At 40.5% G+C, this 24,590-nt stretch overlaps 1 protein-coding gene across 13 annotated transcripts; it reads right to left on the bottom strand.

The window, feature by feature from the left end:
* Positions 1-104: 104 nt before the first annotated feature.
* On the bottom strand, positions 105-24,370 carry KLHL15 (kelch like family member 15). Of its 13 annotated transcripts, XM_075521001.1 has the most exons (6): positions 24,150-24,369; positions 23,451-23,666; positions 21,984-22,080; positions 19,870-19,989; positions 10,419-11,130; positions 105-1,436 (listed from the first exon to the last, which is right to left on the bottom strand). In XM_075521001.1, the coding sequence occupies exons 5-6, from the start codon at positions 11,121-11,123 to the stop codon at positions 327-329; spliced, it is 1,815 nt and encodes a 604-aa protein (XP_075377116.1). In that variant the 5' UTR covers positions 11,124-11,130; positions 19,870-19,989; positions 21,984-22,080; positions 23,451-23,666; positions 24,150-24,369; the 3' UTR covers positions 105-326. The 13 variants fall into 13 exon arrangements, with proteins under 13 accessions (XP_075377116.1, XP_075377176.1, XP_075377148.1 ...); XM_075521061.1 differs by lacking the exon at positions 19,870-19,989 and adding an exon at positions 13,129-13,246 and having other exon boundaries at positions 23,451-24,370; XM_075521033.1 differs by lacking the exons at positions 21,984-22,080; positions 23,451-23,666; positions 24,150-24,369 and adding exons at positions 13,129-13,246; positions 20,228-20,423.
* Between the last annotated feature and the right edge of the window lie 220 nt (positions 24,371-24,590).

Raw genomic sequence — 24,590 nt, 5'->3', positions numbered from 1 at the left:
AAAAAAAAGATAGAAGGAAGTATTATGGACACAAAATGTTACCAAAAAAATAACCACACTCAAAAATATATTTTTCTTTCCCCTACTTACCATTATGTTTGTTAAAAAAACAAAACAAAATAAAACAAACCTTTTACAATATCAGACCAACTATTGGCTTTTCTAATAAACTTGGTTAAGTACTCTCCCTGTGCATCCTGTTCCTCTTAAGCATTTAACAGTTGTTCTTATACACAAGGTAGTATCTCTGAAGGAAGTCAACTGGTCTGTATTTTTTGACAAGTTAGGTATAGCTTTTTGTATTTCACAGAGCTGTTCATTCTGTTTTAGCTGCAACGTCTAACATGCTCCAAAACATATTCAGGAAAGTGCAAGCTGCAGACTTGTAAGCCATCCAGCTTGCACGGCATCCTCGGATATTCATCTTCTTTCCATTTGTTTTCCTCTGGATCAAAGGTGAGAATCGAATCACTGTAATGCCCATTGTAACAAAGGCCTCCAAGAACCATTATCTGTTTGTCCAGAACAGCTACACCATGACCACTCCTACCAATTGGCATAGAGGCCAATATAGTCCATTGATCAGTATCTGGGTCATAAACCTCTGTAGAAGGACATCCTTGAGATTCAAAGGAGGCCCTCAGGATCACACAGACACCACCAAAGACATAAAGCTTACCATTATAAGAAATCATCTTGTGAAAGCATCTTGCATAATTCATTTTGCATTTGTTCTCCCAACAGTTAGTGACCACTTGAGTTCTCCTTGTTCGCTGCTCTACTGTCCCTTCTTTACTGGGATCAAACACACACACTTGCTTAGAAGTTGAAGATGATGTAATTCCACCAGTGATATACAATTTGTTACCAAGCACAGTCCCTTCATGTCCGTATTTATTGACTGGATAGGGGTCCACAAATTCCCATTTATCTTCAGTAATATCATACCGTTCAGTTGAGTAAAACGTTTCATCCCTGGTTCTCCCAGCCACTGCATAAACATACCTCCCAATAACTCCAACAGCAAACTCAGAACGTGGAACAGACATGTCTGCCATTCGTAACCAAGTGTTCTGTCTTGGGTCATATCTAAACACTTTGGATGAAGCATGAAACTCACCATCTGGCCCCAGTTCTTCCCCACCTAATAGGAACACAAAGTTATTTACAATGGCAAGGCAGTCTGGTCGTAAAGGTACTTGAGGGCCCTCTAGTTCCCACCAGACCCTTGGTTTGTGCAAGAGAAGAATTTTACTGTTTACCATACTGTGTCCTATCATTCCTCTAAATACTGCAGTCTGGGGTTTGGCAGAACGAATTTTGTTCGATTTCATTTCCATCAAAGGCTGTTGGTGAACGCTATGAAAGTAATTCATGGCTTGGTCAACCTCATGTCGCAGCTGCCGGGAGTATCGATAAAACTCTGATGTTTTTACCTATGAATACATTTAAAAGATATTAAAATTCCAACCACGAGAAACAATCCAGAAAACCTAAATGACTATGTGTCATTAGAAGATTATTTTACTTCGTTTCATTCAGGTAATCTTGAGAGCAATTGCATTTGTGCATGGAGGGTTAAGCTAATGTACTGTTATCCAAAATCCAGAAGGCAATTCAGTAATTAACAGCAGTGACCAACATTTTCAGCAGAATACTCACATGCAGAATTTAAGCCGGAATTCTGCACAACTGAAATCCCCATGTCTAAAAATCATTATTCCTTCTCCCCAAAAAAGCCTCTGTTCATCTTCTGCTTAATCCATGAAGCACCTAAATTAAAAACGCACTACCTTCCTGATTTTGAAAAACATTCTACACACCCATTCTGTGTTTACCAAGGTCTACCCTAGTCTAATTTCTGCTGAATTCTCACAATCAAGCCCAATCAGGTATTCCCAAATGCTAGGCTCTGCTCACAGGGCTATTTAATTGGGGCAGGGTGGGAAGGGAAAGTACCCAAACCCCTTTCTTCAGAACATGTGATCGCACTAACCATTCGTCATGATGGTTACCTTACAGTTTCCCTCCTGTGAGTCTCCACACTTTAACACACGCATTTAACACAAAAGGAAGACATCTCAACCTATAATCCTTTGGTTGCACATTTATTTGGTAAATTGCAGAGGTAGGTTTAAAATTCCACTTCCCAGGTGAGAGTTACCACCTTTGAATGACCACATAGTAGTGAAGTGCTCCTTCTTGGTGCCATGTCAATTTGAAAAGAGCTATCCCTGCTCAGTTTTATTGGAGTTGGGGGGAAGACTGCAAGAATTTACCTTTCCAGGACCCTTCCTACTAAAACCAATTTAAGTTCCTGAAACAACTCCAAAACACATCCCTCTCTTGAACATTTTAATAAATCTAGCTCCAGGCAGACCTTCGGTCACCACGTGATTCTCTTCAAAGAGGTTTCGCTCTTCCTGTACAGTCCGGTGTAACACAGCATCCTGAATTACACTTCAAAAACAAATAAAAGCCTGCTAGATATTGCCAAATCCACAAATCCTCTATCAGATTTGATCCTAAGTCCTAGTTTCTTTCACATAAAGCTGGACTGCTTTCAAACACTCTGAATGCCTTTAGTTCCCACCAGCTCCAAAAAAGAGAAGTGATGCTCTGAAAAAATGTCAGGCCACTCTGCAATTTCAAAGTGACCACAAGATAACGTCAGAAGCTACTATTTTTCAATATCTGTTCCCCCACCTCCTCCTATTCCCTGCCCCAGGGGACAAAAGCCTGTACCACCACTTACCTAAGGGGTCGTGGTGTGAGTTTTCATGTACATGAAAAGCAATTTGGAAATGAATGTTCTTTATACCTTGTGAATAAAGTAGTTGCTTCTTCCATAAACATGTGCTATTCAAATTTTGTTAGCTTTCTGTTAATAATTTCTCATCCTTGTATAGTAATTAAGACATTCTGATGTCAGATAAAGATTTTTTTAAAAAATCTTTTGAACTGTTATTATTGGACATGTTTTGCACAGATTTTGAGATTCGTTTACACACCAGATTTTCAAAAAACCACAAATACTAACCTACCATTGTAAAGCACTATACAGCTCAAGAATTACAGTGATTTGATGTTTTTATTTACACTTTTTCTTTTCCCCACTTTATTTTGACAACTTCAACTTATCTTTGCTTGGAAAAAGAGGATGGTCACATGCAGATTGCATATATTATTCTCGGGGCAATATCCAGCTGCTTTCCACCATTTTTATCGGGGGTGATTATGGAGAGAAAAGGTTTACTTAGGTATAGTGCTTATAAAACACCCACAGTAAGCCCAACTCTTCTGGGGAATAACAGATCTATTTTCTTATTGCAAATAAAGAATCCATCATACAAACACAGGAGATCTGCTCATATGGCATTTGTTAGAATAAACCACATAACTTGCCTGACTGAAAAGATTGAACATAAATTCCAGAAAATATGCTGGGGGAGGGTGGCGGAGAGAACCACAGCACAGAAAAATGGTAAAATATAGAAAGCCTTAAAGGGTACAAAAAAATGAATCAGGAAGTTAAAATGACAAAGAATCACGGGTGGGTTACTTTATCCTTAAAAGTAACTTTCAAATTCTAAAACAGCACAACTATTTCATGCATTTCCAAACCAGAGCTATCATTTTTTGAATTAAACAAAAAGATAAACTATTTTTGTTCCACCTATATGCATTTCAAGTTTTCTTGGATGATTATGGAAGACAACAGGATCAACATGCTTACAACGTGAAGCATGCCAGCAAAGCCTGGCAGAGATGGAAAATTGTTTTTTCTTTCCCCCTCAACATTTACAACTCTGTCTTTAGATCTAGAAACTGAAATGCCAGCCAGAAACTGGAAATAAAATAAGCCTCCTATATCCTCATCACTCTACTCCTTCACATAACCTAAATCTCATCGCATGACAGCATGCAAAAGGAAACAAGGAATATCTCTAATTCCAGAGACAGAATCTCAAGACCAGGGAATCACTCTCTTAGTAGTTTACTATTACTTATCTTGACAAAGGCACTAACATCAAAGCAAAGCCTCAATCTCTTACCTTAAACCAGAAAGACATCAAGAAGCAAATGCAGCTACCAGTTATAAACAACTCTTTCAGACTGAAGTTCACGGGGAAGCTATCTACAAGCACAATCTTGAACAGATGAACATTAAGATATATAAGCACTAGCAATTCTTACAATATGCAGACACCACACACACACCACCACCCCCCCCCCCCCAAAAAAAAAAAAACACAAAAACCCACAAACCCCAAAACAAACCAGAGCGATAGACTGTCTAAATTCTGGTAAGAAAAGGTAGTTGGAGGCTTCCTAGAATTTGACGTTGAAGAAAAATATCAGTGTTTCTAGCCTTCCACCTTTCACCAGCACAACCTCTGCCATACAGGAGCGTGGTACCTCTCCTGAGGCTCAAATGATGGTCCAAGATGAATGTTAGGATATGCCTATATGAAAGTACAGACTGCTCACACTTGCTTGATACAAATGAAGACAACGCAAATGTAGGTCAGTTTGCCCACTTTCACATTCACACACTGTCTGTGTGAAATCTTCCAGAATTATGTGAAAGTCCTATTCAGCCCATAGTAAGGAAAACCCTCCAAACACCTACACTTCTGAATAATTTTACAATACTTTTAATTACTTGTGTGTATAATCAAAAAAGAGAAGCATTAAAATCTAGGTGTTTAGGTATTAAAACACAACTCTAAGTTGTGCATATGTTTTAATTTTAGTAGATTAAAGAACATGTCCTTCAGCAAGCCTTTTGTGGGAATTGCTGACACCCAAAATATGCTGAAGGAAATCCCTCAGCTTTCAAAAGTAGCCTTCTGCCATTACCCATAAGTAGCAACATGTAGTTGATCAACAAATATCTCAAGTGCTTACCAACAGACCAATTTTCCTGTTAAGTTCAAATGGAGAAGCTCTAGAAGGAACATGCCCCTAATTACCAACAAATAATTAGAGAATGCTCACAAGTTTCTGCAAAACATCCAAAACAGATGGAAATGTACACTAACCTTGAAGTAAAACAAATGTGCATTCTTAAGAGTACATCATCAACTCTGAATTGATAAAAAAAAAATAAATGCTTCATAGCATTTTCAAAGTTTAAAGAAACACTATTCTGTTATGTTGCTGAAGGGTCTCAAAGAAAGTTTAAGTTGGACTTCCTTACCAACCCCAGCCTTATTGTAAAAAAGGAATTTAATCCAAGTGCTAAAGCTTTGCTCATGTGACTTTTACATTCTTTCCAATTTTTTCTCTTCAGTTTTCTGGACAAAACCTTTTTACAGAGGTTCTGCTGGGACACAGCGCTAATGTAAGAGCTCCCCAAGAACTCTAATGAGAACTATCTCATTGCATCATCTACCAGTTATAGTGGTTCACAGTTGGACTTTTAGCTACACAGACAGGGAACAGCATAAACAAAATCAAATGTGTCATTCCAAAAAGAAAGATGAGGAAAATAATTTAAAACATTCACCTCTATACTCACCCCCTAGGGTAGTCAATACCAAAACCATCAAGACTTCACCAAAATCACCACCATCCCTCCAGCCATAGTAAATTGGAGCTTGAATGCATTTTCTCTTCTTCATTTTGAATCAGTGAAACAGTAAAAACTGCTGGCTTTCCAAATTAATGCAGCTATTAATCATTGCCTATTTTTCTGCTGTATTGCAATGCATGCTTTTCTAGTTGCAGCAGCTATGCAAGTTTCAGAATTTTCCATCTATAGTCTATGAAAAAGTAAAGCCAAAAATGTAAGCCATTAGTTTCTAATTTGAAAAGTGATCCCCATGAAAGACCAGATGTATCCCATGTTATGTTCATCATCTCCCCCCCCCCCCCCAAACAATTAAGCAAATTAATAAGCTGCAGGAAGAGCAATGAAATGCAAGGTAAATGTTCTGCAACACAAGTTTGACTTCACTGTATAGCTTCCCCACCCACACCATTTACAGCTATTGCTCTATTTATATTTTTGTTACTTGGGCTTTTAGGAAAAAGCTTTCAAAACCATGGAGAAAGGCTACTTTTGAAGTGCCCAAATTAAACATCTATTATTTGTACACCTGGTAACTAAATCTTAACATGTTTTTATATGGGGTAGATATTAGCTTGGTTCCTTCTGTAGAACTGGTAAAAAAACCACAGAAAAACCTGGATGGCTCATAATGTGACTCTATCATCTCTAGTCACATAAGTGGAGAACTATTTCAAAGATTATAAAATTGTGCTTACTTAAGTTTTCTAAAACTGCCAATTCTGAATGTGTAAGTGATGCAACTCAAACTCTACTAGGAGTACAGAAGCTATGCTACACCTTTTCAATGAATAATGGTGGCGTCTGTATCGGACTTCTAGAGAGCAAATTCTTCCTTTTACTTGCAAAAAAATTGGTATTTTACTAGAGATTAAGCTGAATCAAAACTAAAGATCCATCAGTCCTACTAACCAGGATCCTGATTATTTTCACATCTACTTATCTCTGGCCATATTCTAAGCACAATTATAAGCCTGTCAACAAACATTATCAAAATGTTAACGCACTTATTCCAGAACAAAATTCAGTCAAATAGAAAAAGTCACACGTATGTGTCTAAACCAGCAGTAACCAAAATTACTTTGCAACCAAACATCAGTATACATAGCACTGGACAAGCTGCTGTACTTAACTTTCCCTTTTTCTAGCATGGGTCATTACTTAGTTACATCCCATGGCCAGTACAAAAACTGGTCAGTACCACTACAGGGCTTTGAAGGGCTATTTTGCAAGTGCTACAAATCACTTGCGTTTTTCAGCCTAACCACAGAAGGACAAGAAGACATAGCTTCTGTGCAGCAAGGACAACGCCCTCAAACTGAGTATTTTGCTGTTCCTTTTTAGAAACTGGCAAGAGAAATTATATCACAATCAAGCTGGAATCTAATTCAAATCTAATATCTCAAATGAGAGTGGAGCCAACAATCTATATGCCAGAATTGAGATGCTCAGCACATAATAAATACTTCTAGCAAATCTATCCAAGACAGCAGTAACCTTTAGACATAAAAATATCAAGTGCAGCACCTATTTAAGATAAGAGGGGCCCACTAACCTCATCCACTAGACACTTCTTATTCTAAGCCTCAGCATACGAAGTTGTAGAAGTAGATACATATGAATTACTAGACATGGACGTAAATGAGGAAAAAAAAAGATAAATTCAACACATTTATCAAAGGTCAAGTCACAATGACATAAAATTACAATGACATCTTCTCAAAAGTTACTATTTTCTAGGCACAGGAAAGCACATACTCAAAGATAATGTGCTATCCATCCTACCTCTAAAGCAGAAGCTGATGTACCTAGTGATTACTAAGTTGGGAATTTATAAATCAGCATGGGCTAGTCATAACAAACCCTATAGACTGGACATAAAAAAAACCCAACAACTTTCAATTTTAAGGACAGAGGTTTTGAAACAACATTTCAATCTGAGTAGTACGCAGAAACTAAATGGAGCTTAAACAGTACATGAAGGGAAATCATGACATGGTTGCCTCCAGTAACACAGAGATGAACTCAGTGATCTAGGAGAAATGCCCTCTAATTTTTATCTACAACCTTCCTCAAGACTTACAGAGCCATGGATATATTTCAAATAAAGAAAAGTGTAACATGGATAGTGGAACTTGTGCTTCTCCCCATATACTTTTGCCTTTATTTTCTAACTATTCCCCAAATCCTTACTTCATTTATCTTTCCATTTTCCCTCATACATCTACATCTATTTTAAGGGCTGAGGAACAAAAGCATTATCTCTTCATACTTCAGAAGCCGTTCTTCCAGGACAGTTTAGAGTAAGCAAACAGGCTGCACCTTCACTTCAAATGTACATCAGCCTCAAGGTATAAATCTAGAGTCGCTCATCAATTCCTTTTTAAAAGGACAAGCCATCCCACTCAGATTGTAAATCTCTTCCAAAAAATGATGTAAGAAACAGAATGGCTTAAGAGGCCAAAAGTATCCTTACTGTGACTTGCAAAGTTGAGTTATATAAGTTATTTATATACTACAATGACAGGCATCTTAGAAATGCGTATTAGAAAGATTACGTAAGAGTACATATGACAAGCTGACAAGCCAGCCACTGTACAGTGAATACAGAGCTCGCTGAACTGTAAGAGTCAGCCTCAGATTGTATTTGGTACATTGACGCAGACATTTACTATGTGCTGCCTTCAGGAAAGGGGTGAATTCTGTTTGTGGATCTCCAAAAAAGCAGTTTTACCAATATTTTCCCCCTTCTACACACAGAAGAGAGTTCTCCTCAGGTTAATTCCAGAACAGTTAACAGACACATTCTTTTATTAAAAAAAAAAAAAAAAAAAAAGGAAAAAAAAAAGGTGTGGTCTATACCTTGATGCTAGCTCCAACTGCGGTTGTCCTTTGTCACTTTTCATGCTGGATTACTCAATGCTCTCTAGCCAGGGCAAAACACAAATACACTCCTAGCTGCAGCAACAAATGACATACTTATTTAGCTGTGTTTCCCTCTGCTGAGTTGTCCCACTTCAGAATCTGCACTGGCTTCTCTCTGTTCCCACATACAATTAATGGAAACGGTATTCACAGATAAAGCTTTTATATGTGGGTATATAAACTGAGATACTGAAAAAAACTTATCTCCTTAAGTTGTACCTATCTCACCATTTGGTAGCTGTCAAGATAAAAATGAGAAGCACTGTATGCAGGATTTATACCACTGATACCAAAACCAGCTCCAGAAGTTATACGTGAATATAATGCTGAAGACCAACATATACTTTTCACTTGCGCATACAGAAATTTAACTGAAGACAGCTGGATGCTTGAACTTGTATCCCAAAAATTCAAAGAGCTGAAGCAGACTCTTTCAGATGAGCCTTACCCTATTAGATTGACCTTAAGAACACTCTGTGAATCCTACCAATTTTCCTACTGAAGGGCTTAAATGATGTAATAATAAGGTAAATGCATTATTTAAAAGAAGACCCTACACAGTATATTGCAGAGTTCAGCTCTTACTAGTTGGAAACATTTTAATCCAATATAAACATTACATTACTGTTCTAAAATATGTTTAGGTATTTATTTTGTTTATGTCTATAGGCTAATATAGGATCATAAATGTATTTTATGTATTACTTCCTCTACTCAATTCACACACACACAAAAAAATCCAAAATATAAAAACTCACTCATCTCTGAAGTAATTAATAGCTTTTATAATTTAAAATACAAGTAAGTGTAAGCATTACTGCTTAAATGATCCAGTAGCCCTTAAAATGACCAAGAACAATACAACCTTATCTGTATATTCACTAGATACCAAAGTAAAAATATATAGAAATTGATTTATAAGAAGCTCAACAGAAACACAGGGTCTTAAATCCTATTAAGTCACTGAGAGGTGAACAATACACAAGTTAAAGTTGTATCTTATCACACAAAATTAACATTGTTAAAACAAAACAGCACAGTTTAAGTAATTCCTAACCTGAATACCCTTACTGTTACTAGCCTGCAAGAGAGCTGCTTACAAAGTTTTGTAATTTTCTAGTTGACAAATATTCAGAGATTCTCAGGAACCTGAAAACAACATTTTTCATCTATTCTTCAACAGAACAGCAGAAAAAGCAAGTTCTCTTTTAACCTCTTAATACATACAATGATCAGTTGAATTTTAGATCACCTGTTACAAAGATTCCTCTTATATTTTAAGTAAATCATTACATTTCACACCATCAATAACTTCTAATTGTATTATGTGCCTTGTGTAGAACCAAATGTACGTGTAACTTTGCAGGATCAGGGCTTACTTCCAACTGCTGTGTAACAGCACAAGCACTGAAGATACAACAACAACAAAAACACCCTGCAGATTTAACAGCAGATGCTAGTAAATAGAAAAATATTTGTAAATAAAAAAATCTGTACTTAAACCACGTAAACGCTACAGTCATTATGTTTTGATTATACTGACAACAATTATCATGACATATACCCTACATACTGTATGCAGCTCTAAAATCTCTGTAAAGCAAGAAGCAACTTGTGGAAAACAGTAAGAATGACTGAAATAAAACTTGATACAAGTGACCTTATTTTAAAATGTCCTTTCCTTATGAAGTCACTTAAAAACATGTATTGTAAACCTACCTGTTCTCCAGCCACTGTACATACTATTGTCTAATAATCAGATGACAATACTTTTAGATGTTTGTCTTCTATGGGTTTATTAGAAAAATAAATGCTATCTTTTTGTTCCTCCTAATAGGTTTGGGTATCTTACCTATTTAATGGCATGCTGCCCTAGCTAAATGATGAATCCTGTCTATTGCTTTTCAAATGCACCAACCTTCTCAAAAACACTGGATGGTGTCATCAAACAAAACCTGATGTTCTGAATGATGGTGTCCGTATGCCTCCAGCGTCTTCTATCATGGCGCAGCCAGGCCTGAACAGCTTCATACAGCTCTATCTCTGGAAACCTGCTCAGATGATCATTATCCAAGTAAGACATGAGCTTCTCAAAGCTCAGATACGAAAGGAAGTCAGGTCTGGACATGAGTGGCACAAAATTCTCTAGCAGAAAGGAATCCAATTTTTCCCTGACTCCTTCGATGTTTACACCAAAATCATCCAGAAGTCTCATAATTTCTGCACAGTTTTCTAAGCAGATTTTAGCTAAGAGAAAAGAGCAGCAAAATTTTACCACCTCTATAAGCTGGACATACATGGCAGCCTGAAGGATTTCATGAACAGTGTTCATACTCAGTTCAATAGTTCCATAGTACATGAATTGGAGGACATGACTGAAGCCTGTAGCTGTCAGACCTTTCAAATGGATTTTGTCCTGATCTCGTTCTCGCATATCAGCTGTGAACATAATCCTGAAGTAATCACTCTGGGTGGCAAGCAGTGCTTTATGGGCCTGAAATTGGTGGTCTTCAATGACAAGTGTGACATCAAGAAGCAATCCCTCCTCATACAGTGCTCTGAATCCAGCAGAGACACTGGTGTCATGGATGGAGGAGCTAAACCCTTCCACGTCCCCTGCCATGAATCACCTGGGGGGGAAGAAAAAAAAAATAAATAAAAATAAAAATAAATTGTTATGTCTAATAACATATCACAAGCCCTTCCTGACCAGACAGATCCTAACTGAGATTGCTTTCATTAAGACTTAGAAGTCTTCACCATCCTTTCTGCTTTCTCTTCAGCTGAAAAATCAACTTAAGAAACAACTCAAAACACAAACTTTAAATATTTCTCCCCCCAAAATATTATCATTTTAAAGAAAGGGTAATGAACAAGAATAACTATGCGATACTGTCAGAGTGATTCCTCACTCCAAGCTACTTAGTGGTCAGATAATGAACATGCAACGCTAAAAAGGTTGTCGGTGTTTTCTTCGTCTCCCCCCCCCCAATCTCTCTAAAGAATTTATCTCAGGGGAGCAATAAAACACCCACTCTTGAATATCAAAGGTTTCAGAAAGGAAGCAGAACTTCCTTAACTTCAGAAACAAGCTCCAGTAGATCTGTACAAGGTATAACCTAAAAAAATTTTAGTCTCTTTAAAAACATATGTCAATTTACTCAAAAGTTACTTCTAGGAAACTGAACATTTTCAGAGACACTGTTTAAGTTTGTGTATTTCACTTCTCCTGTAACAACATAGTCCCTTTTTCCCCTGTTTCTTACTATAGGTGATGAGATTTATGAAGTGCAAAATATTAAGGCAATAGGAAGCACTTTCAAAATTAGGTCACAATAAATAATATTCTGTATACCGGGTTTAGTGAAGTTTAATTGCTTATTAAGCATTTGAACATTTGCAGATGCAGTGTTACTTACGTGCAAGCTATAGTCAAACTGTAAATAAACCAAAAAGACATTAAAGACTAGCAGGATCCTACCCTGTTAAAGTTAAGGAAGATAAATATTCAATAAAAATCTATATCAAGAACTAATCAAAATCCAGGAATTTATCAAAATCTTGCTCAGCTTCCTTGGGTTTAGGTAGGGTGAAGTTGCACAAGGCAGTTTGAACCGATCTAATAATTTATCACTAGTCAAAGGGCAACAGCGCACTCCATTCTCCCTCTCCGTCCTCATTCTCAGGTCTGAGCTCCTGCTGCCTACTTTGAGCCATTTCTGGGGCGCATTAGACTGCTCCAGAAAGCCAATTCAACTCATAAACCTGACAGAAAACTAAACCGGAGCTGGGGGAAACAAAACCAAACACCACCGCTCCCCAGCACACACAAAACCTCAAAACCAGAGAGCTTTCTGCTTATCAGTGAGCTGACTTCTGACTTGACACAGCAGGGGGTATGGCACAAAAACCAAGTTGATGCAGAGGGCAGGACATCACACATGAGCAGGAACAGGGAAGAAGAGTAACATCTTCCCTTTTTGGCATTAATCAGCTACTGGAACTGGTTCAACTGTTTTTGTTGCACTTTATCCCACCTTAAATTACACTGCAACATTCACTCAGTTATTTGTGCATTTAACTCTGAATTTCCTATAACAATTAAAGTTAATAATGTTTTGGTACTGGTAACCTACATGAAAAGCTAAATAACACCAACATCAACACATTTAACAATCTGCTAATTTTCAAAATTATAGAACTTTACAGCAGTATATGGACACAGAAGTGACTCTAGGTTGGCCCAGGTTTAACAACTTCAGAGAGCAGTTATCATGTTACTCCCACTTCCTCAAGCACCACATCCTGACTGCTGCCATTTTAACTGGAATGTGTTTTATTAGACTCCATCAACAGATAATCATCTCCTCTCCTTAATTCATCAGCACACATCCTGGAAAACAAAACAGGAGATACTCTCTGTCTATGCAAAACTGAAGTGGTGAGTGGGTGTTTGTAGACCCACCTCATGGAATGAGCACCGCTCATGCTGTTGAAGCCTGCTGACAGGTTCTGTGCACAACAGAGTTAATGCCGGAAGCGTTCATGAAAATTAAGGCCTTATGACAAAATTCAAATTCCTGAAAGTAAGAGCAGCACCAAGAGACCAAAGCTGACAATCCAATCACTTTCTCACCAGTATCCATGATAGCACACTCCCCTCAATGTCTCTGAAGACAGAGAGAAAATGCAAGCTGCTCTGGAGCTTCATATTGTGAGTCCCTTATTCCTGAACACAGCACATGCCTACCAGAAAGAAAAATTACCATCAAATATTTTTCTTAGCTGTTGCTAATTCTTGCATAAAAGCAGACAAGGAAAGAATTACTTTGCTAACTCTTAGCACCTCAAAAAGAAGCAACAACCTGAAGAGGAAGCACAAAGCCTGACTTTTCAGAATTTTGCTTTCTAATTGGATTTCTGATATAAAATAAAAGGTAAACACTAATATTAGCTTTTTTTCCTTTCACTAGAGCACTTGTAACACCTCCCTCTCTTCCCCAGTTCTCAGATGTTGAATAATAGTTGAGGTCATACTTCAGTCTTTCCTGTTTATAAAATTTAATGATCACTTGCCTTTAATTGAGCCACCCCTTTTCATAAAACATACAGCAACTTGAAACAACTATGTCTCAATTTTGTTTGAAATTGGCCAAGAGGTTCAAAGGTTACTAGGATTCTCAGGCAGTACAGCTGTGTAAGTTACATTTCTTTAGGAGACCAACTAAGACATATGGCTCAGCTTCAATTCCAAGATCAATGGAAAAGACCGGACAGGACAGTTGGAATTTACAAATGCAAGACATGAACAAAATAACACAACAATGTATTTGGAAAAAAAAAGTCAGAAATGAAGCAACATATACTAATCTGAAAATAATGGGATCTCCCATCACACAGGCTCATGCAGACAGCAACCTCATGGAAGGGATTTCTTCAAAACAGTACATACATTACTGCATCAGTGACCAACACAGAAGAACCATACCAGTAAGCTCCAAACACATACTAGGGTCTTTCCCCTTAACTTGAGAAAGATAATTACGTTATAGGCACTCTGCAAATAAAAGGAGAGAAATTAACTTTTACATAGGACATCTTTAAAAGGCCTATTTCAAAAAAGCAAAAAGGAAAGGTTGGCAAGTGAAGATAAGGAGAGACAAATGGTAGAGCGTAAATGCACCGAATCCAGAGGAGCACCTCCAGTGTTCCTTTTAAGGATCAAAACAAATAAATAAAACACAAAAAACAACACCAGAGAGAGTCCTGGGCAACCAGCTCTAGGTGGTCCTGCTGAGTGGGGGGGTGAGGTGGACCAGGTGACCTCCAGAGGTGCCTTCCAACCTCAACCAGTCTGTGTGATCCTGTGATCAAGCTCCTTTTACATAGAGAACGCACTGATATTTTTTTTTTTTTGCAACCATCCTTTTACTTCTGATTAAATACATTAAGACACACACACAAAAATCAGATATAAGCTATTACCCTTCAAATTTTAAGTCTATCAAAAAATAAGGTGTTAGGAATCACCAAAATACATTTAAAAACCCCCTGCATTTAGGGAACACCTTTTAGGGTTCTAATTTTCACATCTCCCTAAAACTGGCTATTCTGTAAAAATATATTAAAGTCAAAAGTCAGCCGCAAAACTCTACAATGGTAAAAGTGGTCAACACTCTGAAATTATTACTTCAGAATGTTTTAAAAATGTGGGGGTTTAAGTCACTTAATCTTTCTTTTCACATCCCTGCTTATATTATTTTTAGTTAATCTACAGTTTTCAATCTCAAAATATTTTTCCTCCCAAACATCAGACAGCATTTAATAATTACTTAAGCAGAGACAAAACCAGTACGACTTCTCTATAACACCATCTAAAGAAGCTTCAGAATTCTATGAGTGAAAAGCGAAAGACTACTTGTCTTCCTGCATTAAAGGAGTAAATATCCCTTTTTTGGCACAAAGCCACGCACAATATCAGCAGATACATTCTTCTTTACACCACAAAAATGTATTGGCCAGTGCAAATACAAAAGCAGGTTAAAATAGCACAGACTAGGAAACTAGATAGTTAAATGCATACTATGATCAACTGGAAAAAATCTTCATTTCTACAGCTAATATCCTCAGTCAAAAGCAAATAGCAATGCGGTAGTTCAAATATCAAAAAAGCAATACAAAATACTCTCAAATGAAGTCATTTTTCTAAAGCATAGCTATGCCATTCCTCCCACACACAGACTTGCAATCTTAGATGTAATTCTATGCACTATTCAAATGCTGCAGCTTATTTCCCAGAGGACAATAACATAATGATTTTTTTTTAATATTTTCAATAAAAATGCAAAATTTAGAGTTATATTTTCTTCACCCGTGCAAATCACAATAGCACACTTAATCCTAAGGAAGACACGTAGCCTACAGTGGTCTATAAGAAAACTGGAACAAAAATTTCCAATGTATAAACAATGAAGGGGGGGGGGGAATTCTAAGTTGACGTTCTGCATTGTTCTGCGCATACTAGAGCTGACCAGTATAATGCAGCACAGGAAGTAAGATTCTCTGCTGAAAAGCCAAGAGAAATACACTTAACCTTATTAGCTTTTCCTGACATTTCTTCCTCTTTTAGCGCATAATGCACTACAGACTCTACTCTGCCGTGACTGTAAAAGCACTTACTTGGAACACTGATTTCTCATCTTTATTCCGCAGCTGTAATAAAAGTCTGAAAACCCTGTTCCAGACTGCTTTTTCTTGCTAAACAAGAACAACCTTCTTTCCTCAGGGTGTCTGAGGCTCTTAGTCACAAGCAAAAGAAATGGAGTCTAAATACACAGGCTATAGAGAAGGAAGTTATAGAATACCCGCTTTTGGCTCATGCCCTGCTTGATTTAAAAATCTATCCAAAAGCAGTACTTCCTGAAAAAGGGTGTTTAAATAAGTGTGTTTATGTAATATATAAGCTTATATGCACTTTCTAGGGATAGAATCTTATTGTTCTAGGAAAGTACTGGCAATACCAACTCTAGCACACCAGCTGAAAGGCAGATTTCTGATTTCCTTTACTGCTGTTCCTTAATAACCCATTTGAGATGCTGAGACAGAACTAGCAAGTCCCTGTGTTTACAGATTTTGAAGTTCTTGTTCATTCTACCTACCTCATAGAAATTCTGAGAAAACAGCTATGTGAACACAGCTGAACAAAAAATTTTCACATAATAAAACACGGTATCTGCGAGTTACATGAAAAGATCTTTCACCAGACATACAGACCCATACTTTGGTTACACAAAGTACTGAAACAGAGCTTAAAATCCAATAATCTATTCCATCTATGCCATTCCTTTCATCCATCAAATGCATGCATTTAAATGCAAATTTTAAAGCCATTACGTATGCTTTATTCAGTGAGGTGCATAGCAAAGACTGTTTTGAGCAGAATTCTCTGACTCTTATTTTGTTAAAACACTTTCCTGCACAAATAGGACATTCCTCCATACTCAGATGTTATACACACATATGAAAATACAACACACAGGCATTTGCACATACAAGCAAAACATTCACAACTGCACATATTCATCACTAAAAACTGGGCCTTTGAATGCAGTGTACTGCAATGAGTGAGAACGCCATGGGTGTATAAATATACATTTACACAGTATAAATAATTTATCTGCCAAATTAAACCTTTGTTTACATGGTTTGACACTAAAACCATTAAACTTTGTCCGAACCACCATTTTTCATCATAATTCCCCACTAACAGCACAGAAGGAATGACATAAAAGTGAGATAGATCAATAATCAGTGGATATTGAAACTCTGCATTGCTACAACAATTGCAAAGGTAGGAAACAAAGAAACACATCAAGTTTGTATGTTTTATCTAAAATCCTTTATAATTAATATGCTAAGTTTGGGAAACAATTTATCTTAAACACATTGGTAGGTTCACACTAAAAACTTCACCCAATCCGTGGTGAGAATTCCAAAAACACTGGATTACTTTAGAAGCAAGGAGTTAGGAGCTTACCAATTACTGCCAGTCAGAGGAACCAGACTGCCAGAACTCTAGAAATTAAAACTTGGGTACTCCTGAAAACTGTCCACACTGCATGAAGAATTTCTTAGGGGCACGCATCTGACCATGACAGCTCCTCTTACAACCTCTATCCATGTTGCTATCTCCGAGCGATCTGCATCAGTTCATAACAACAGTGGCAATATTTAACACATCAGTTGTCTCTGAGGTCATTATGGTTATGCCAGAAGCATTATCAGAACCAGTTATAACCAAACATACTAAAACGCAGTATGGATTGTGTCTCAGCTCAGTATGGTTATACGTCACTCTGTAAGTATGCTAGAACCCTGCTGAGTCGTCTTTAGCGATCTTCTTGGAGTACAGTACCAGAAGAGTGTATTTTGTTCTCTTTTCTTTTTGAGAAACCTCTAACTCAAGCAGATGTGTTGGTACTCTCATACGCACATATTCATAATGGATTGGTTTCTCAGCTCATATTACTCTCTGTTCCTAAAAAAACTTATACTATAACCCAATTCAGCCTTTCTACACAGAAGGATCCAAATGTTACAAGCACACACACACACAAAAGATCAGAACCATTTTGTTTTAAAATACTGCTGAAGAGTATAGTTTTCATGTATGTTGAATTTAGATGAATACTAATTGATTATATGTCAGAAAACTTCCCATTTTACAACACTAGCTATCAGAGAATAAAATATGCTCCCCAGCTCAGCCCTTAAATCAAGCTAAAGCTGATTTAAGGATGACTATCAAAAGGATTCTGATGAAAGTACATGCTTGACAAGCATTTTAAGACTGCCAGACATATGCATCAGCTGTAGTTACTTGACCAGTTGAACTTCACCTAACTGAATCCAAACTCAGCTTCTGTCTCATGAATTAACATCAATGAGATATACATTAGTTTCTCATCCTATTAGTCCATTATGCGGATGATGTAACTGCACTTCACAGACATTAAGATAGTTTAAACCATTTGGCTAAAAGATCATTACATCACTACACCTGTACAGAAAAACATACTCTTGAACGTAGAGAAAGGTCAGCTCAATGCTCTTCCAATTACATTTACAGATACCAGAACAGGTGACCAGTATAAAATATTTTTAATATAACCATAAGAATGAGAATTGCCTTTAACTAGAAAAACTTGTATCACTAATACCTAGAGTTAAATGATGGTAGCGTTGAAAACTACAGATTTGCCACTGCTCTCAAACTGGACAGGACTGCTTTATCCCCAGTGCCAACATTCCTTTTATTTTTATATATATATATATATATATATACACATACACACACATATATACACACACACACGTGGCTAATATAAAGAATATTTTTTTGAAATTTAAGAAAAAATAAATAATAAAGAATGATTTTCTCATTGTGAAAATATTTACCAAGAAAATCACAGTGTGTTTTACACAGAAAAGTAGCAAGTTAAGTATTTCTTAGCAGCAGAAGTCTAATCCTACTTTTTTGTATCAAAGTGTTTGGACTCTTGTCACATAAATTTTTAGCATAATAAAAAGGTAATAAGCTACAAGTAGTATTTAAACTATATTAGTAAAAATAATTTTAATCTAAATTAAGATAGTTAAACTACCCTTTACAATTATCTTCTTGTTATTATCTGTATATTTATTGCTAACTTAGTTAATACTTCTAGCATCTTCTGAGAAAATGAGATTAATGAGATTGTGCCTTTTGTTCAAGACACGCAGCTTTTGACCTCATTGCCAAATGTCAACCTCATTTGTCAGAAAAACAGAAATCTCAAACATATTAAATATCTACAAATTCCCCCCCAAATTGGCAGCTAGATAAATGAAAAATATCTGGTGTCTCCAGTGTGAGCTCAACAGTTATCTGTTCTGCTTTGCTTGCTAAAAGGCAAATCAACACATGTGTAGGTCCAAACCAGCACAGGGTATAATTAAGGAAAGTGAAAGGAAATGAGTGACAGTGGGAAAGTTTATAGGACGTGGTAGAAATTAAAACACGTTGGCTAGGTGTTGGAAGGAAAAAGACAGAAAGGATGTTGGTGTACAGTAGTATGCTGAGGGGATCTGAGTGTGAACTGGGGCAACGGTGGTGCAAGAGCTGGATTATTACCTTAGGGACAAGTATACACAACGAAAAAGTCAACAGGAAGCCAGACTTAGTAGTTCTGCCCTTTTATCCCGTAACAGCTTTATGGTTCCCCTATCCTTCTTCTAAAGGAGGGGGGAAAAAAACACCAACAAAAACCCGAACACCAAAAAACCCAAGAACTTTAAATTTTTAAGCGACATTTAAGTATTTACCAAATAGGTCAAAGCGCCAGTACCACTCCTGAGCGGCAGTCTACTCTTTCTGCTCACTGATACTTTTTTCTCCCCCAACGTCACTGACCGCAAAATAGCCATTTTCGGGCAGGAACTCAGATGACCTACTTCAGCTCGTCTGCTTGACACGTTCCGCTGTAAGCGAAAGCTCACAGGCCGAGCTCCCCGACGAACGGGGCAGGCGGCTCGGAGTTACAGCCGTGCCGCCACACGAGCCCTCGGCGCCCGCCTCGGGGCCGCGGCCGCCCCTCGGAGGCCGCCCCGCAATCCCCCGCCCCGCGGGCGCCCAAGCCTTTCATGGCGCCTGCCCGCCCGGCCCGGCTCGGCCGTGCCCGCCGCCCCCATCCCCGGAGCTCGCGGGCACCCGGCTCGCCGCCCCCGCCTGCCTCGGCCGGCGGAGCCGGGGGACGAGGGTCCCTGAAGGCCCTCGGTGGGGCAGGCAGCAGCGGGGAGGCTCAAGGGACCCCGGCGGCGGCTTCACCTACCTCTCGGCAGCGGCGGCGCTGAAGACGCGGCTCCTCCCGCTGGACCGGTGGAGAGGGGGGCCTCTGTGTAACATAAAGCCGGGGGCGGCGGTGGCGGCGGCGGAGGGAGGCGCCGGGGGGCTGAAGAGAGGGGCAATGGCTGAGGCAAAGCCGGGAGGAGGAGGAGGCGGAGAAGGAGGAAGGGGGGATCCTGGGCTCCCTCCTCCCCGCGGTCCGTGCTCAGGGGGAGGTGGGGAGCCGCCCCCCGCCGCGCAGTGCCGCGCCGCCCGGGCACCGGGCTCCCGGCCCTGCCTGCCCTGGCCTCGCCCCCGGGGTCCCTGCCGCTCCCGCCCGCCCCCCGCCGCTCACACTTGTTTACCTTCTGCGCTGCCTAGCACGGCCGCAGGCGCCATCTTCCCCCGCGATAGGCACCCCGCGCCGGCCGTCACTTCCGCCGCCACCTGCGGGCCCGGAGGAGGGGGGGGCGCGCCCGGGGCGGCAAACCGCCACCGCCGCGCCCCCGCCTCGGGGCGGCCCGGCCCGGCTCGGCTCGGCAACCCCCGCCCCGCGCCCGGCAGCGTGCCCTGTCCCACTGGCACCTCCCTGCCCCTTGCAGTGTCAGCCAGACGCCGGGCCGGCCCTGGCCCCGCCAGCCCACACCGGCAGCCACGGGGAGACCGGGCACGTCCCTGGCAGAGGAGCCCCTTACCGGAGCCTAGCGGAGGCCGCGCATGGCAGGGCCTCGGGAAAGCGGCACCGACAAGCATGGTCTGCGTCTGGCTCGTGAGGACGCTCACCCGCAAGCGTCCACCTTTGGTGGCTCAAGGGTGTGCCGTTCTCTTCCACCCCTCAGCCTCCCGGCCGGGTCCTGCTGCAAACCACGGCCCCTTTCCTCAACACTTCTGCAGCTCTCGCTTGTCCCGGCAGCAGCCCCGCGGGGGTGTTGAGCTGAAACCCACCCCGGGCAACAGCAACCCCTGTCAGGAGCTTGCTGAACTCCTCCCCCGACACCTGGCCAGCCGCAGGCTGATCCCAGCTCCCTTCTTGCCACAGGCAGCCTTGCCAGCCGGGGAACCAGGGTCACCACGGGGAACCGTGGGAACCAGGTCACCAGAGCCCGACGGGTCAGGGCCGCCGGCCACAGGCGCTCAGTGTAGCTGCCCTCGAGCAACAAACTGTGCGCAGCTCACGGGAAACACGGCAGCCCAGCGTGGGATGAACGGGGCTTTGCCTCAGTACAAACACCACCTCCTTGCTTTCTCTCTTTGCCTGGCACGCTGCGACTTTATTGTGAGAGGTGAACTAAACTACGTGGACCTTTGGTTTGGCGCTGCCACTCCCAAACCATTCGCTACCTGCTACCTACCTCCCCGTCACCTTCTGTGTCACTCACTGCTTTAAATAGCAGGCCGCACGCTGCCATCCTCTCCCTGTTTATTGCCATTCCCATCCCCTTTGCTGCCTATTTTCAGTCTCTTGTTACCACCCCCACCCCATTCTTGATTTATAAAACAAGAGCGTACCTCCTCTATAGCTGCCACCCCCAAGCTGAACGTCTTTCCCACCTTTCACAGCTTCACACAACGAACCAGCTATTGCATGCACTGCTTCACAAAAGACTTCCCACTGCTCTTCCCACTCTATTCAACCGCCCTCCTACTGCTCCCTCACCGCCTGCTTGTTCCACACTACAATCAACCTGCTCCCATTCAGTCCTTCATCCCAACAGCCCGGCCTCTCTCCACTCAGCAAATGTCATACTATTCCACCTCATCTGGTTACTCACACCGTAAATTTGCCCCATCTCCCCAGTCTCTGTTTAAAAACCTGTTAATTGTGCACTTAAACCAATCTTTACGTACTGACTGCCAAGACAGCTACCGTTCCAGCTGCCTAAGTCTCAAAGCAAAGACTTTCTTTCTCCCCCTTATTCATAGGATGTATCTTCTGCTGTACCAAGCACGTACCCACTCACACCTCCTGCTTCAGCAAATTAAAACTAGAGTACAGAGTAAGTTTCTCATACACAGAAGTGATACAACCAAAACTTCATGCATCCTTCTGCCCTCTTCGGGCTTTTGACCTTCATAGGTCAGCAAGGGTGGAAAAAGCTAGCAGGACAGTTTTGGGTTTACCTGACTGTCATTTTGCTGTTTGAAGTTCGTAGCAAGCTGAGGTGTAAGACGATCTTCAGGTCTCTCCTACACGCTGCCGCAGAAGACAACCTCAAACCTAGCCAAAAAAACAAAAAAGCCCAACAGCTTTGAAATACTTATTCTCAACATTTAAAAGCACCCCCCCCCATCTCCTTCTGCTTCACATTGGACAATTTGCCTCTACTGAAAAATCTAAATATGTTAATAACGCCTCAATTCTAATTTCCTAAATAAAAATGTGAGTGTTAAATTTGGGCCCTCGACAATGACCAGCGGTATCAACATTACCTTAGTTAATACTAATTTACATAGAGATTTGGGTGACCCCTCTGATTCAGGCATCTGTACAAAGTTGGTTACTAAGTAGTTCCCACTGGCTTAAATGAGACTATTGCAATGAATAAAACTCTGGACATACATTTTTGAGTTATATTAATATACTGTTTACCATTTCATTTGAATAATTCTAAACATTTAATTTATACATATATGCATAATATACTTCACAACTCCTAGAAATGTTTTTATCTGCTTTAATTAGACATTCGCAGGCTTTAGACTTTTCTGGGTTTTATTCATACCACAAATATTCCCAAATACAGTGAATCAAAGTAACAAGACTATCTCAGAATATGTAAAATGTATAATCTCATTGTTAAAATAGGAGCAACAGTTTATTTTTTTTTCAGATTCCTGACAGAGTTCTTGGCAAGGATTAAATTCTTTCTAAAGGCTGCTGCAAATGTGACAAAAACTGTTTCCATAATTTTACATTGCACTGCATTATTGCATAATTTAAACAGCAAAGTAACTACAGAGTCTAGTATTTTCAGTTCATTTTCATAAAAGAGTGATTATACATGCATGGACGTCGAGGCAACTACAACCAAGTATTGCATCATGTTCCCCACTATACTTTGTGTATCTCGGTCATAAGCATCTATTGTTTTTCCCAGAAGTGACATATTTTATACAAAATTGAAAACATCATGTGGCCTGATGAAAGATTAGATACGAGAACTTACTTTCCAGACCAATGTGCAAAATCATTGGGTCGCAAGACAAAACACATCTTGTCACTGGCAACACCATTATACACACTGTAAAGCTTCTTACCACATTTTCATATTCATTTCTTCAAAACAAGAATGCTGGCAATGTATTTGCTCTAGGTAGACACAGCAGAACTCATTCCTAGCTCTCGTATCAGGAAAGAATGGAAATAGTAGTATTTGCGAAAGTCAGAGGTTACAAGCATTGCCAAACCAGGCATACCAGTTTTATACAGATTTCCATCATCACATTTCAATCACATGGCTGTGTGCTCCAAACCTGTTTTTTTGACCCAAGCAGTTAGCCAGGCAAAACCTGAGAACCATCACATTTTCCAGCAGGCAAAGCCACTGTTGATGAATGTGCATGTATTTGACATAATTGGTTACTTACATTGAAACCTGTTTCTCTGATCATAGAAGAAATCCTATTAGTAGCAACAACCTCTATGCCTTTAAGAAGTTTCCATGAAGGAGAAGTCAATTCAATTTCCCACGGGGGAGGGTTGTGAATTTGGCCTTTACTCTCTGTTGAACCTTGTAAGCTGGCTCTCACCACTGGATCAGGGATTTTATTAGATTTTTTAAAGCATTTATGTCGTACTCAACTCTGAAAACAGCACGCATTTGGCAGGGTTTTTAGCTGTTTGGTACAAAAGATTCAAGCTGTTCGTATCTTGGGGCAGGGTCTTATATCTGTATGGTCTCCCTAACACTAAGCACTCAGCCTACAAAAGGCAGTAACAAGAGAAAGGTTAAATTCAAAATGTTATCAGGCCGATGGCCAGCAGAGATTACTAACATATGCAGAGTGACATTTTACTGTTCAAGCAGATAAGCTGATCAGACCTCAAATTAGATATGCTCATTTCCAGTACATACAAGCATATCTTGCTTCAATTTTACCCCCATCTTCCTTTCTGCATCACACCCACTCGCTACACCAACTAAACCTACATTGTCATGCTGTTAGACATAAAGCATAAACACAGTATGAATCTCCTTTTTTTGGTGCATCTTTCAACTAAACTAGGTCCCCATCCTGAACGCCCTACTGAACCAATGGCAGTATTTTACTTTATGTAGTACACACAGCACTTAGCACAAAAGTCACCGCGGGCCCAGCCGGCCTGTCGTAGACAAAAGACAATCTCCTTTCCACAGAAACACTTAGAAGCACGGATTCCCCAGACACTTGTACCACCAGCACTAACTGTGTGTAAGACCACCCACACGTACTCCCTAGATGTGCGTTTTAACCCGCCCCCCCGGGCCTCCCCTCAGCAGCCCCGCACCACCCTCAGCCCACGACCGTTACCCGGCGGCAGGCACAAGGCGCAGGCGCAAGGCGCCCTCTCGTCGCCGCGGCCCCGCCCCGCGCATGCGCATGCGCACGCGCTCGCTTCCCTGGCGGCGCCGCCGCACGCGGAGCGGTCCCTGCGGCAGGCCGGGTTGCATCACCCGGCGCGAGGGCGACCGGGGTCCTTCTCGGGGCTGCCCCGAAGCGCGCCTGAGCCGCTCCCGCCCCGCGGCG

Source organism: Mycteria americana, chromosome 1, assembly GCF_035582795.1.
Source record: "Mycteria americana isolate JAX WOST 10 ecotype Jacksonville Zoo and Gardens chromosome 1, USCA_MyAme_1.0, whole genome shotgun sequence".
NCBI classification, from domain to species: domain Eukaryota; kingdom Metazoa; phylum Chordata; class Aves; order Ciconiiformes; family Ciconiidae; genus Mycteria; species Mycteria americana.
This window is presented reverse-complemented; position numbering and strand designations above follow the sequence as displayed.

Bases quoted from the DNA above. Each gene is read 5' to 3' on its own strand.
- KLHL15 (XM_075521061.1), bottom strand. From the start codon at position 11,123: ATGGCAGGGGACGTGGAAGGGTTTAGCTCCTCCATCCATGACACCAGT. The intron at 1,437-10,418 runs GTTGGTGCATTT...ATGTATTCATAG, and splicing joins CATCCAGTGTTTTTGAGAAG to GTAAAAACATCAGAGTTTTA.